The 14,039-nt window shown below is 38.9% G+C and overlaps 1 protein-coding gene across 3 annotated transcripts in view; it reads right to left on the reverse strand.

The window, feature by feature from the left end:
- Positions 1-3,960: 3,960 nt before the first annotated feature.
- The window catches only part of LOC126480709 (bromodomain-containing protein 3-like), a 102,624-nt gene continuing 92,545 nt past the window's right edge, over positions 3,961-14,039 (reverse strand). For all 3 annotated transcript variants that reach the window (XM_050103960.1, XM_050103962.1, XM_050103961.1), the window contains one exon: positions 3,961-12,340. In XM_050103960.1, coding sequence (XP_049959917.1) covers positions 8,248-12,327 — 4,080 coding nt within the window. In that variant the 5' untranslated portion in view covers positions 12,328-12,340 and the 3' untranslated portion in view covers positions 3,961-8,247. The remainder of the gene's footprint in view (positions 12,341-14,039) is intronic.

Consider the following 14,039-nt stretch of genomic DNA (forward strand, 5'->3'; position numbering starts at 1 on the left):
GTCTAAGCAAATACAAGTAATTTGAGACTGCAATGATTACTTAAGCAACAGAGGGAAAAAACCTGTGAAAGACAAAGACATAAAACTATAAGGGGGAGGGAAAGACTCTAACTGCTAACCAGGAGTTACACATAAGAATGCAACACAATCCAATTACACTGATCCTACAGAAATGGGTCCAACAATTTACAAAATCAAGGCAACCGAGTTGAAATATTCAATCTATGTGGATGTATTGGAAAAGCAAGTAAAATTACATACTTACAGCACAATAAAAACAAGAAATGAAGTATAACGGAGCAAAGGAAGATCAAGAGTAGAACTTTTCTACTGAGCTAAAAGATAATGCGAAATAGACAATTGTCAGATGTTAATAAACAGGTAATGCAACAGAACTAATTGTTAGACAACTATAGCTTGAACTAAACAAGAACAATTCAAGAATCAGTGACTGAGACTCATGCTTACGCAATGCTCAATATAACATGAGGACGATAATCTATGTTAGAATCTTGTTTTGGTGTCCCCTGGCAGTCGATTACTATTGATTTTATCTCACTTCCAAGACAACAAATGATTGACAATTTCTTGAACAGGAGGTAATGAATTTAAAACCACATTAATAGGTCCTTGTTGTAAGTGTAAGAACTTCAGAAGCAGAGATGTATGGTAGAGACACTGAAGTTTCCAAAAGGAATATTGTCCACATGTGCAGTCCAGACAGCTATGTTTAACACTAGGTTGATACCATTCAGCTTCATGTCCTTGGTTGATTTTGTTTATCAGACACTGCACACACACACTGATAAGCCAAACCATTATAACCACCTGCTTAATAGCATGTTGATCCACCTCTGGAATGCAATGCAGCAGCAATTCTGCATGGCACGTGTTCGGCAAGGCTTTTGGACGTACGTGGCACCAAATGTTGACATACACATTATGAAATTCCCATAAATTATGGGCTGGTGCAAAATTGGCACCCGGTTGTATCTCACACGAGTTCCACCAGGTTCAGATCAGGCAAACTGGATGGCCAAGATATCAACACTAGTTCACCATCGTGCTTGTCAAACACCTGTAGCATGTTTCTTGCCTTGTGACATGGCAGTTATCCTGCTGGAAGATGACACTGTCATTAGGAAATATCCTGCTGGAAGATGACACTGTCATAAGGAAAGACATCAAGCAAGTGCCTTTCATTACTACCATTCGTCCCATGGAATACCGGTTCTCTCTCTCTGTCATTGCATGATACTTCCCCCACCACTTTGCATATTGCTGTGATGCATGTTCCACACACAAGTTTGCCTGGCTGACAGTAATCTGAACATGAACACATGTGAAAAGAAACATAAGTTATCAGAGGAGGCAACGTATTTCTACTGATCAAAAGTACAATCTTGATGGTCCTGTGACCACAGCAATTGTAGCTGACAATGTTGTTGGGTCAATATGGGAATAGTTAGGAGTTGACTTTTGCTGAGCCCCAGGTTTAACAATGTGCACTGCATTGTGTGCTGTGAAGCATTTGTGCCTGCAGCAGCACTACTTTTTCCATCAGCTCTGCAACAAATCGCTGCCTGTCGAGCTTTACAGAAGGGGTAAGCCTCCAACATCCATGAGAGGTCAGTATCCAACAACGTGGCATCTACTTGTGGTTTCACTGTCCTTCAATAATTTTCCACAGATGCTCTTGACAACAAAATGCCAAAAGCTTTGTCATTTCTGAGATGCTCATGACAATAGGCTGCTAACAGCTCTGTCATTTCACAGAGGCTCATTCCAAGGCACCAGGCCTTTCTTTTGTCAAAGTGGTTTTTATCAGTTTTTCCCATTTGTGGGCTGCACTGTTGCTAGAATGATCCTCCATGTATCTCTACCTGGTTACATATATACTTTCCTTGCCATGCATGCACCTGAAATGCCACTAGGTGTCATTCAATCTTGCAGTGAGCAGCGCTCATTATGTTTTGACTCACGAGTGTGTAATACCTTTCAAAAAACGTTATCTAACCTTATCCATCTGCATCATTACCTGTATGAAGGTAGGCAATAGACAGAATGTATTCTGCAGATGTTGGTCAATTAATTAGCTGACTTACTTCAGAAGTGAAAGAACACATGCCTCAAAATAGAAATGGTAAGCAGTATTAATGATGTATGCATAACCTTTACAGACAAAAACAGTTGTGGTGAGTCTAACCTTGAGAATTTTATAGATACGACATAGGAAAAGGCAGATTGCTACTAACTGTAAAGATCACAAGTTGCACACAGACACAATTAAAAGACCGTTACACATGAGCTCCCTGCCACAGCCTTTATCAGAAAAAGAAAGAGAAACGTGTATGCATTCTGCTAAAGCCTCCCGGAGTTCGCAGTCATGCGTACGTGCGACCTTGCTTGTATGAATGAATGATATGTGTGTCTCTTGCCTTTTCTGACAAAGCTATGGCCGAAAGCTCATGTGTAAGCGTCTTTTAATTGTGTCTGTCGGCAACTTAACGTATCATCTTTACGGTAAGTAGCAATGTATCTTCTCCTACATTGTAGATAATCCAACATGGATTTTCACTGTTTAATTTTACAGATATGTCAGAGATAAAACTGTATTTGCATGTTAGTGGAAGAGAAAGAATAACAATCCATTCAAAAGCAAAATTTTTGTCTCACTGCAAAGAAGAAAACTGTATGAGCGAACCATGTAAAAATGACTCAAAGGACACAGGAAGTCTGATACAGCTTGCGAGCTAAGTAGTGTTACATCAGAAAAATATTATGGTCACTGTATTATCAATGCTTCCTGCAAGATGATGAAGGGATACCGAAGTGCATGTGGAGAGAACGAGAATAAAATCAGACAGTGGGACGAATCAAATATGTAGGCCTGGTAAAGTGAACATGCTCATTACACTAACGTGAAGTGTACACCAAAGTGAATCATTAAACAAATTTAGGCATTGCATCACCCCAAGTGAATAACAGAATACATTCAGGGAGCAGCTTTTCACATCTCACTTTCCAAAGCAATTTCCACAGCTTACATTAGAACACATTTAACACCACATCTCATACCAGTAATTATTTTGCCGTCTTTATTTTCTTCGTCTTCAATTTCAACTTCTGCACTCCTACCTTCCCTAAAACTTTGATGACCCCATCCCTGTGACAACCACTTACTCTCTGCTTTCATTTACTTATTGCTCAAAGATATGCAAGTATTCCATTTCCTCTCATCTTCTGGGCATTTTTCTTCTGATATTGTTAATTTAAATTGCTTCACTAAATAGACACAAGTGTCCAACGAAGTAATTACTGCAGTGTTACAGTTTCCTGATCTAATGTCCCCTCCCCTCCACACACACAACCTTTACTCTTTGACAATTACATGAGTACCAGTTATAGGCTATTCAGTATATAATTTGCTAGGTCTATTTCATGTAGGCCTATCAGAAACTTGGCACTGACAATTTTTTAACTTCCCACGGCCTTTGGATATTTGGAACAGACATAGATTAATGTGAAAAGGTCATTATCCAAATTTTATTATTTAACTCCTGAATAAGAAAAAAAGACAGAAGTATGGGGTGAGAGCCAGTGGAGGAACAAAAGAGAGACGGCTAATTCATTAATATGAAAATTTCTTTTGAGAGTTTCTCTCTTCACACATACTCAAAAAATTTTCTTGATCAGAGCTTTATAGACCGCTTTATCATTTATTGTTGACTGCACCGGTATAGAAGCCAAGTCTCTGCTCGATCTCAACAGACCTGTAGCAACTGCAGCAGCAATGGCAGAACAAACATTTGCCCAATACACTTTCCTGCTAAAAATATGGGCAGTGTTAGATGAAATCTCCAATCTTTGACTGCAATATATACCATCTTTTTACTACTAAAGCAATGACTTTCTTTCTTTCTTTGATTTACACTAGAAATAATGGCAACAACTGCACTATTAGACATACAATCTATGGATTTTTTTAGCTTTATTTTTAGAAAATGCCTCCAGAAACCTGGACATATTACAACAAGGAATTATGATTTATTTCAACATGTACAAGAAACAGAGGTTTCTTCTTAAGTAAAGTTTGTATTATACATGCCACAACAGGTACATGTTTAACTTAGAGCAGTTACTAAGGGCAATTATATGAAGACAGGTATGGGGTACTAGGCCATCACTGGAAAACAGAAGCCTTATTAACAGTGCTCTGGTACAAAAATATCATACATTAATATTTTTTACTGCCTAATTTATGAATTCTGGTAATAAAAGGGGGATCTGCGAGCTATGATCAGAGCTACATAATGGCATTACATTTTGAATCTTCGAACAGAAAATATTATTTCCACTACTGTTATAACTTGATGAGAAAAAATGGACAACTTGCCTACCATACAATTCACCTTGATCTTAAAACAGGTATTCTTTGTTTAACTGCCAACAGCTAAAATGCAATGTGAGCAACTCTTCACCTGAGGCCAGGAAGATTAGCCTTTTTAAGGCAGGAAACCTCGTTTATAATGTTATGTGAAAATGGGTGTAAGACTCGGAGAATACTTCAGGAATGAATGATATGTTAACAAAAATGAGGAAATCTATTCATGTCTGGATAACAATCTACACTATTTTCATATCTGTTACAGTTTCATTTCACCGTGACATTTCCTTATGTAAGTAAACTAAAACATTCAATAATACAAAAATTAAGGAGACTGACCCAGTATTTTCTTTTCTTTTCTTGTCCTCTCAGCAAGAAAGTACTAGAAGATTGTTTGCTGATCCAGTAATGGTTTTTGTAACATACAGCATGTCTATGAAAACATGATTATGATCCACGAAACCACAGCAAGAAAGTACATAGGAAACCACATAAATTATTCACAAGGTGAAATATTTAGTATTGCAGACAGACACACATTAACGTACAAGACACTGTTCTGGCTTTCAGAACTATTTGTTTCTTCGTTGGGAGGAGAACAGAATAAGTTGTGTAAGGTTAAAATGGCAAGGCAGGTTATTCGGACCTCAGGGTGAATTTAAGTTACCTCCCCTTCCTCAACTAAAAGCTAGGATAGTGTTGTGTACTTTTATGTGTGATTACTGGCAGTTATAAATATTGCATCCCCTGAAGGTGAGTACTAGCCAGCACTTCTATCTCATAACTGTAAAATTTCCTCGAGTGAATTTTCCTTTCAGTACACTGTATCAGTGTACTCTTAATTTGCAAAATATATGAACATGATCAATCACACACCAATAAATTCCAGGATAATGAATTGTGGAGAAAAGCATGCATTTCTATTAAGGGTGGAAAGAAGACAGTTAATGTAGGGAATGGGGGAGAAACGGATTGGGGGAGGGGGCGGCGAGGGTTTCTAGCATAATGAGGTGAAGTACCTGCTCACATCACAGAACAGAAACTATCAAATCATCATCCCACAATAGCAATTAAGAAATGAACATAAAAATTTGGATTTATCATTCTCTTATATACTACACTTATTGCATGATGCAATGTCTACAATAAAACTACAAACTGCCTACTAAAGAATCAGCAATACAAGTACTAACTGTCACACGTTATTACCTGTTGGAACTTATTTACTAGTTGACATTCTCTAAAGGCTTGCTGAAGATTGCTTTTAAATGTAATGCCACATGTCAGCAGCAGTTACATAAGATATACATCTCCCCTTATCATTTTTGATATTGGAAGAATGACTGAAAAAGTGTTATGCATAATCTCACATATGGCTCTACTGCTGACAGTATTGGTTTTACACAGAAAAAATAAAAGAATGTCAACGTGACGTACTTTCAACTTTGTCATTAGAAGGGGCCAAAATACAGACAGTTTAACAAGACTGAATGGAAAGTGAAGTCTTGAACAGTCAGAACGCAAGTAGTTGCTATAGCTCACATATGTGAACATGTAGTGGGTCTATTTACAACCATTTTCAGTGAACTCAAACAGGGTACTACAGAACGAAAACAGAACAGAGGATTCATATGCTACAAGAGTCACTAACACACAAATACTGACGTAAGTACAGTTATCATTTATATATAAACATATATAACCAACATACAACCAAGCTTCTTTAGAAAAAAAAATCTTTCTTCTACTGTTTTAATTATCTATCAAGTATATTTACAATAAAATACTGTATCCCCTGTGCCAGAATAAATAACACTATCTGAAATGAAAATGGAAGAATAAGATACCAATGTAAATAATTAAATTCTACATCCATGGAATATGAGGTCATGTTTTATGACTTATTCTCCATTAATGGCAAATTGTTTTGACTGATTTCAATGCTGGTAAGAGTTAGAAAGGTTCTTCTGAAAATGCTGTTTCGAGAAGTACAATGAATATTCTAACATCAAATTAAGCAAAGAAATAGCACAAACTGCCATACTGGAAGCAATAAACTGAACATGAATTTTTACAATTGTAATTTATTTCACTCTTTTAAGCTGTTGGGCAGGTTATGAGGCTGATTAGAGATCATTAAATTACTGATCTCCCACGAAAGAAAACTTCTGCTCTTTAATAAAACACTTTTCCTGACTGGTACTGAATATGGGTATTAGAAGGAAAATTGCAGACAAAAACAACACACATCTTTACAAACCGACAATGCTGTTTGGAAGTTTATCATCTTATGTATCTCATTAGATCAAACTCCACATTTCATTCTAATATCTATATTTTGGTTGTTTATGTTTTGATTGTAACTCGCTAATAGTTAGCTAAGCAACATCAAAATTTACAACTTCAATTTTCATACCAATTTCTGCAGCTAAAACACAATATCTTGCCATTAATTTCAATATGAAATACAGGCCAGATTAATAAGTGTAGTTTTTATTTTACAAATAGCATGACAAACATACTGAGAATATATAAATGATACACATCTTACAGTTTATTCTGTCCTTCTGGATGAAATATTGCTTCATACATGGCGGCAAATCAAATAGAAGAGCATGCACGTAAATTAAAAATTTAAAATAGTCTGTTGTGCAAGATTCAAAGAAGATAACCTTCTTAGATGTAAAACTGGCAACTATAAAATATTTGTGTTTTCCTCGAATATTCAAACTCTCTGAAATGAATGATGTACAATAATAGTCTACTACATAGCCCTTATATACAAAAAACAGTATGCAAATCAAGGAAGAAATGCAAAATAAATCACCTTCTAATTTCTATCAATGGAAATAATTATACAATAGACACTTTACTCAACATTCATACAAGTTAATCTCAAGTATTTACAAAGGAGTTGCAAGAAAGGATGTCCAACTATGGCCAATCACATGACCACACGTAGTTGCTTACATGTTACACCAGTCAAAAAACAAACATCTTACATCAGCTGAAAGTTTAAAAAATAGTCATCTCTGAAGAAATGTAAGAATTACCTTGAGGCAATTACACTGCCCTTAAATAATAGAGTAAGCAAGTGTTAAGAAGTAAATAAGTTATTACAGGTAAGACACTACTCACAACTCTAAAAGTTATGCGAAAGAATTTATATACGCAATTTCGTACCAGCAATTCAAAATAAATTAATATTTTGTCATCATTTCTGCAAGTTTACTGGAGAATGCACAGTTTCTAAAAGTTTCATACAGCTGAAGAAGTGCAGCTGTCCTTAGTTTCTTCTTTTTTTCCCGTTTGTATATATAGATATATATATATATTTTTACTTCTTTCCCGAGCACGATCAAATTCAACCATGTCAGCAGAATAAATGTTGTGACTTAGGCAAGTAACAATAAATCAAAGCAGTTTATTACTATCAATGATTTTTAAAAATTAATGATCTGGTGGGGAAATAAGAAAATAACAATATACATATTTCACACATAAGACTGGGGAAACGCCAATCAATAAATTATCATAACCATAATCATGTTACCACCTTATTTACAAACTCTGAAGATATTTTTGACGGTCTAACCACATAACATCAATATTAAGTATACGACACTCTTAAATAATAGTATCTACATGATCACACACATAAGTTCACTTTATATCACTTATACAAATGAACAGAGCTATAAAACATATTCATTTTAATAATATCTTCTTGTTCAGTTAATTTAGAAATTTTATTTAAAACCTGCAAGGATTTCTTATTTGTCAATTACTTGTAGAAACATGGAACTGTCCTTGACAAATTTCCAATAATTACATAGAGTAATAATAATAAATTCATGTCATTATAATGACTCCTCAAATGCAGCCATTAGCTCACTTTGCATGTTCATGTCAATCTGCCTAGCCATTGCTTCTCGGCGGCGCCGTTCCTGTTCCCTTAATCTTTGTCTCTCCCTTTCAGCAGCCGCTTTGTCCACAGACTGGTGATTTGCACCCTCAGTGTCATCAATAGGTTTCATCTCTTCTTGTCGAGAAACTTGGTTATCACTGGTTTTTCTTGACTTCTCTAGTGAATCGTCATCATGTTCTTTCCTTTTCTCATTTTCTTGCCTCATCCTCTCTTTCTCGGCTTGTTCCTTTTTATGGCGACGAAGTTCTTCTTGTTCTTTGAAAGCTTGTTCCCTATCTTTCTTTTCTTTTGCTTGTTTCTTGAAGGCCTGGAAACTTTCCTTCACTGTAGTTTTTATGGATGATGATTTAGGCGCAGCAATGTTTTGTGGCGATGAAGCTTGGGCAAGAGACGACCATGAACTTGAATTTTTCAAACTTGTAGTCTTAAAAGCAGAAGCAAAGTTAGATACAGGAGATTTTGTAGGTTCTGGGGATATTTTCTTTTCTGCTTTCACAATGTGATTCATCAAACTGTCGTTCATGGGTTTGTTGACATGAGACTGAGGTAGAGATGAAGCATTTGGTTTATCTTCCTTTTTCGGGAGGTGGTCTGGTGCAGCTGGAGGCATATTTGTAACAGGGAGGGGATCAAATATTGATGGCATGGCAGTTTGCATATTAAGGCTGTTTGAATGATTAAAATTTACCAAAGGTGAGGTCTGGGGTTCCATTTTAACAGATGGCATAGCTGACATATTGGCAATGTGAGGGTAGCCATTGGTGGAATGCTGCTGTGAATTTATATTAGGTGAAGACATGGTCATATTCATATCAAATGAAGGATAAATACCAGTCTGTGATGTGTGAGTGATATTTGAGGTTTGTGTTATGTTCTGGGAAAACTGAGAAAGTGGATTAGTTGGTGAAGTATTCATCAGTGGTACTGACACAGGTTGTGACACAGCTGTTTTGTCATAGTCGGAGGTGACAGGAATAGGTAACGACGTGTCTGACACTGGTACAATAGGTGATGTCATAATTGAGGAAAGGGGCTCTTCTGCAACTGGAACAGCAGAAGCAGCATCAGAAATGGGAATGTTGGGCTTGGCTGTGTTGGAGAAACCTGGGTTCACTTTTTTTGCCGATGTGGGGGATATCATTGGAGGCCGAACTAAATGAGGCAAAATATTAGATGGTTGCTGCTTATCCACTGTTGCTAAAGGGTCTGTGACAGGTGCTGCCTGCTGATTACTAGTGGTGGCATTATTAACAGGCGTAGGTGGTTTCCGAGCCAAATTCTGAGGAATTGTCTGTCCTGTGGTTGACATACTCAAATTAGTAACTGGTGGCATCACCGAACTTTCTGGTGCAGCAGGTGCTTCTGACGCAGGTTTCTGCAGATTCTGATGACCTTCCTTTTTTGTTTTCTTATGCTTCCCTCCCCTCAAATACCCAGGAAAACCACCCTCTGAGTCACTTGAGTCAGAAGAGCTACTAGAAAGGCTAGATGTACTTGAATCAGAATCGGAACTACTCGAACTTGACTGTGAAAGATTTGATGTTGGTCCTCCTACATCCAAAGATTTGTGTTCATCCTTCTTGGCATTTTTTTTAGCTGAACCTAACTGTCCAGATACATGCTGAAGCCTCTTTTCCAACTCCTGCTGCTTTTCTGCCATCTGTTCATCTTTTGACTTTCCAGCAACTTTTTTGTGAGGCTTTTTTCTCAAACAAGATGCAACATATGCTTCGAGCTCTCTAAGTGTGGATGGTTTCAATGTTTCAAAGTCAATTTCAATTTCATCAGGATTTGAATCGCGTAATGACGGTTCACGAGACTGTATAATATGCACAACACGTCCCAGCTTGTCTCCAGGCAATTTATTTATGTCAAGACTCAACTGGCGCTTCTCATCATAAGACATTGGCTTTGCACTGTCCTCATCCTCTGACTCAAATGCTAAGGGGGCAGGTGCAGCTGAAGCCTTTTTCTTGCCCCTAGCTGACCTAGAATTTGCCTTAGGCCGTCGAGAAGGAGCACTGGCTGCAGGTGCCTTTCCCGCTCCACGTACTGCTCTTCCTTTAGTAGCTTTGGCAGGTGCTGGGGCTGGAACAACTGGTGCAGGTGCTGGAGTAAGCGGCACGGCTGGTTTAGGAGCAGTGTGGTGTAGCTCAGGCGGTGGTTTCACATCAGCTGTTCCTAAAGGAGCACTTGGGATACTAGGTACTACAGGTTCTGTAACAGGTAAAGGTCTGGTTTCTTTGGCAACTGGTGCATGCTTATCTGGCTTCTTTTTCTTCTTCTCTTTTTCATCTTTCTTTTTCTTATTTCTTTTCATTGAGCTTTCTTCAACCAACTTTCGCATCTGATCTTGCATTGCCTTTAATTGCTCTTGTAAAAGTGCCAATTTTCGAACTCTTTCAGCTTCTGAATCAGATGATTCTGAAGATGACTCTGAACTAGATTCTGAATCAGATGACTGTGATGAAGCAGTTTCCATTTTTGTACCACCAACAGGATCTGGTGGAACTTTCGCATACCTTGATTCAAACACATCTTGTAATTTCTTTGCCATTGTAACTACATCGTGATCTGGTGGGTTGTACTTATAACAATTTGTAAATATTAACCTAACATCAGCAGCAAATTCAGCTGCTGTCCTATACTCCCTATTGTCCATTTTCTGCTTTACTGTGCCTAAATCCATTGGTTTCTTAATGATGTCATGGTAATCATGCAAACCAAGCAATTCAGCATCAACTGGTTTGTAAAATGGCCAAGCATAACCAGAATGCTTTTTTGTAAAAAGTTCTTTCAATATCTCATTGCACGCTTTTAGAGAGTCACTCAATTTGTCCTTAGTCTTCACTATTGAACTTACACCTGAAGCAGCATGTGGAACAGTTGCCTGATGGAAAGGAAGAACATCATCCTGCCGTGGTGCTTGTGAGAGTGGCAAATCCTTCACCACCTTCTTGATCGGCCGTCCCGATTCTCTCCGCGATGCCATCTTTGTTGCTTTCGGTTCAGCCGGCTGATATATGGGATCGTAAGAACTCGCACTGGGTGTTGTCGTATCGGCCTTTCTCTTCACTCCTTTCTTCACCTTGGCAGGTGGTGTTGGTGGAACAACTGCAGCAGGTTGGCTCTGTATAGATGCAGCAGTTTGTGGTTGGCTGTCCATCTGAGACATCACAGCAGGTTGCGCAATGTAACCACTGGTGGGTGCTGCCACTTGCTTTGGAAGTGAATTGTGTGTACCATGGGACAATCCACTTGTTATAGGAACAGTGGTTGTCGCTGTGCTGCCGGGCACTGTTGAGGGTGCTCTTGTCACTAGGGGAAGGTGTGCTGAACCGGTGGAACTAGCTGCTGGTGGTGCTGAAGATGCAGCCGCCTGACTTGTGGCAGCTGAACTTGATATACTGGAACTTACAGTAGCACTAGCTGCACTGCTAGATGGTCTTCCACGCTGGCCTGTTGCACCGGCTGTTCGGCCTTTCTTCCCTTTGACTCCTTTAGGTGGTGGAGGGTCCAGTTCAACTTCCTCTTTTGGCAATGCAGCCACTTTTGTTAAGAAGAGCTTCTCCAATGTCTGTGCCATGAGAACTACATCTTCACCAGGTTTGTTATAAACATAACAGTTTGTAAACATAGTATTGAAATCTTGGATGCACTCTTTCCCACTCCAATAGTAATTGTTCTCGAGACGCTTCTTGATTGTTCCTAAATCCATTGGTTGTTTGATGATTTTGTGATAGTCTGGAAGATTCAGCTTCTTCGCATCCACTGGTTGGTGGAAAGGCCATGCAAACTGATGCTTCCATACTGCCTTCAATACTGCTTTCAGCATGAACTGCAGCTGGTTTGTGACACGGCCCGGCCGATCTGGTGGTGGATGAACGGGAGGCTGGACGACGCCATTTACAGGTTCAATGCGAACCTCCTCCCGAGGTGGTGGTTCCTTCACATCTTGTTTGCTGCTATTTGCCTCCCTGTTACTATGAGGCAGTGATTCTATTGGCTGCATCCCAAGGTCAGGCCTGAAAACAAGAAAAAAAAATATATATATATATTTTTATATAATACCAAAATGTCTCCGACAGAGAACAATGCATCAGCAATGCGGCCCATTTTTAAATGTAGCATGAAAACAAAGAGGAATTACCCGATGCTCTACAATTAAGAACATTATCTTTAGTGTGATAATTCATCAATGTCATTGCAGTAATTCGGAGTCAGAGTTGTACAAATTAGGATCACAGGGAATAAATACACAGAGCACTTGCAGTAATCAATCAGGAAAAAAGTACACCATTATTCATTCAAAACAGCCGGTCAAGAGACAACACAATAAGATGGAATTCTTAAAATCAGAATGCAAGTGGAGAAAACTATTTTGGCACACTGCAACTGAAACCAAGTGACTAATCTAGTAAATGATTACTTTCTAAAATTATACATGCATAAGAAACATTTGTTTTTATATCAAACAACAATCAATGACACTAAAACATCATTACCATATCTATCCATATACTATGTTACAGGGAATAATAAACATACGATTTTCATACAACACAATTTAATAATTAAAGAAAAATGATTGCCAAGAGGTGGCACCTATTAAATTTGAATTGAAGGAGACCACTTACTGAAAAGTAGAAGTGTTCAGTCGTAGAGAGAGAGAGAGAGAGAGAGAGAGAGAGAGAGAGAGAGAGAAAACTTGCTAGCTTTCAGAGCTATCCTTCACACACACACACACACACCTTGTGTTGAGTAGGTGGTTAGAGGGGGAGAGTAGTGAGAGGTAGGGAGAGGGACTAGGATGGCTCAGAGGGAGGCAGCCAGTTTGCCAGCTAGGAATGTGGAAGGGGTGTGTGATAGGTGCATGGGCTAGGCATGTGATGCATGGTTGTGCATGGGAATGGGGAGTGGAGGAAGGGTAACCTCATGGCTGGAAGGTGTGGGGACAATAGTTACTGGAGATTGAGGCCAATATGATCAGGTAAAAGATATGTTGCAAAGCATATCTCCCATCTGTGCAGTTCAGAGAAGCTGATAGTGGAGGGGAGGATCCAGATGGCCCAATTTGTGAAGCAGGCATTGAAATTGATCATGTTGTGATAAATTGAGCATGTTGTGCCACTAAGTGGTCAACAATGTTCTTGGCAACTGTTTGGCAGTGGGCATTCATCCTGGTAGACAGCTGTTCAGTAATCACAGTGACATAAAATGCTGCACAGTGTTTGCAGCAGAGATGGTAATGGCATAGTTGCCCCACCTCTGGATGGGTAGGACAATATTATGACAGGACTGGAGTACAAAGTGTTAGGTGGGTGGATTGGACAGGTTTTGCACCTTGATCTACCACAGGGATATGATCCCTGTGGCCAGGGGTTGGGAGTTGGAGTGGCATAAGTATTGACTAGGGCATTGTGTAGGTCGGGTGGCTGATGCAACATCACTTTTGGAGGGGTGAGAGGATCTTGGGTGGGATGTCCCTCATTTCAGTGCATGATGAAAGACAGTCAAAGCCCTGACAAAGGGCATGGTTCAGATATTCCAGTTAAGGGTGGTATGCGGTGATGAGGGGGGCACTCCTACAAATACCATGTCCGGCCAATTATAAACATGGGAACGGTATTACCTTTAGACAAGATACACATAAGGCAGGTCAGATGTATCAGTCCATGTTGCTACTTCAGACTATGTCAACATTAAAGTCCTAGGCCAATACAC

Source organism: Schistocerca serialis, chromosome 5 (assembly GCF_023864345.2).
Source record: "Schistocerca serialis cubense isolate TAMUIC-IGC-003099 chromosome 5, iqSchSeri2.2, whole genome shotgun sequence".
NCBI classification, from domain to species: Eukaryota; Metazoa; Arthropoda; class Insecta; order Orthoptera; family Acrididae; genus Schistocerca; species Schistocerca serialis.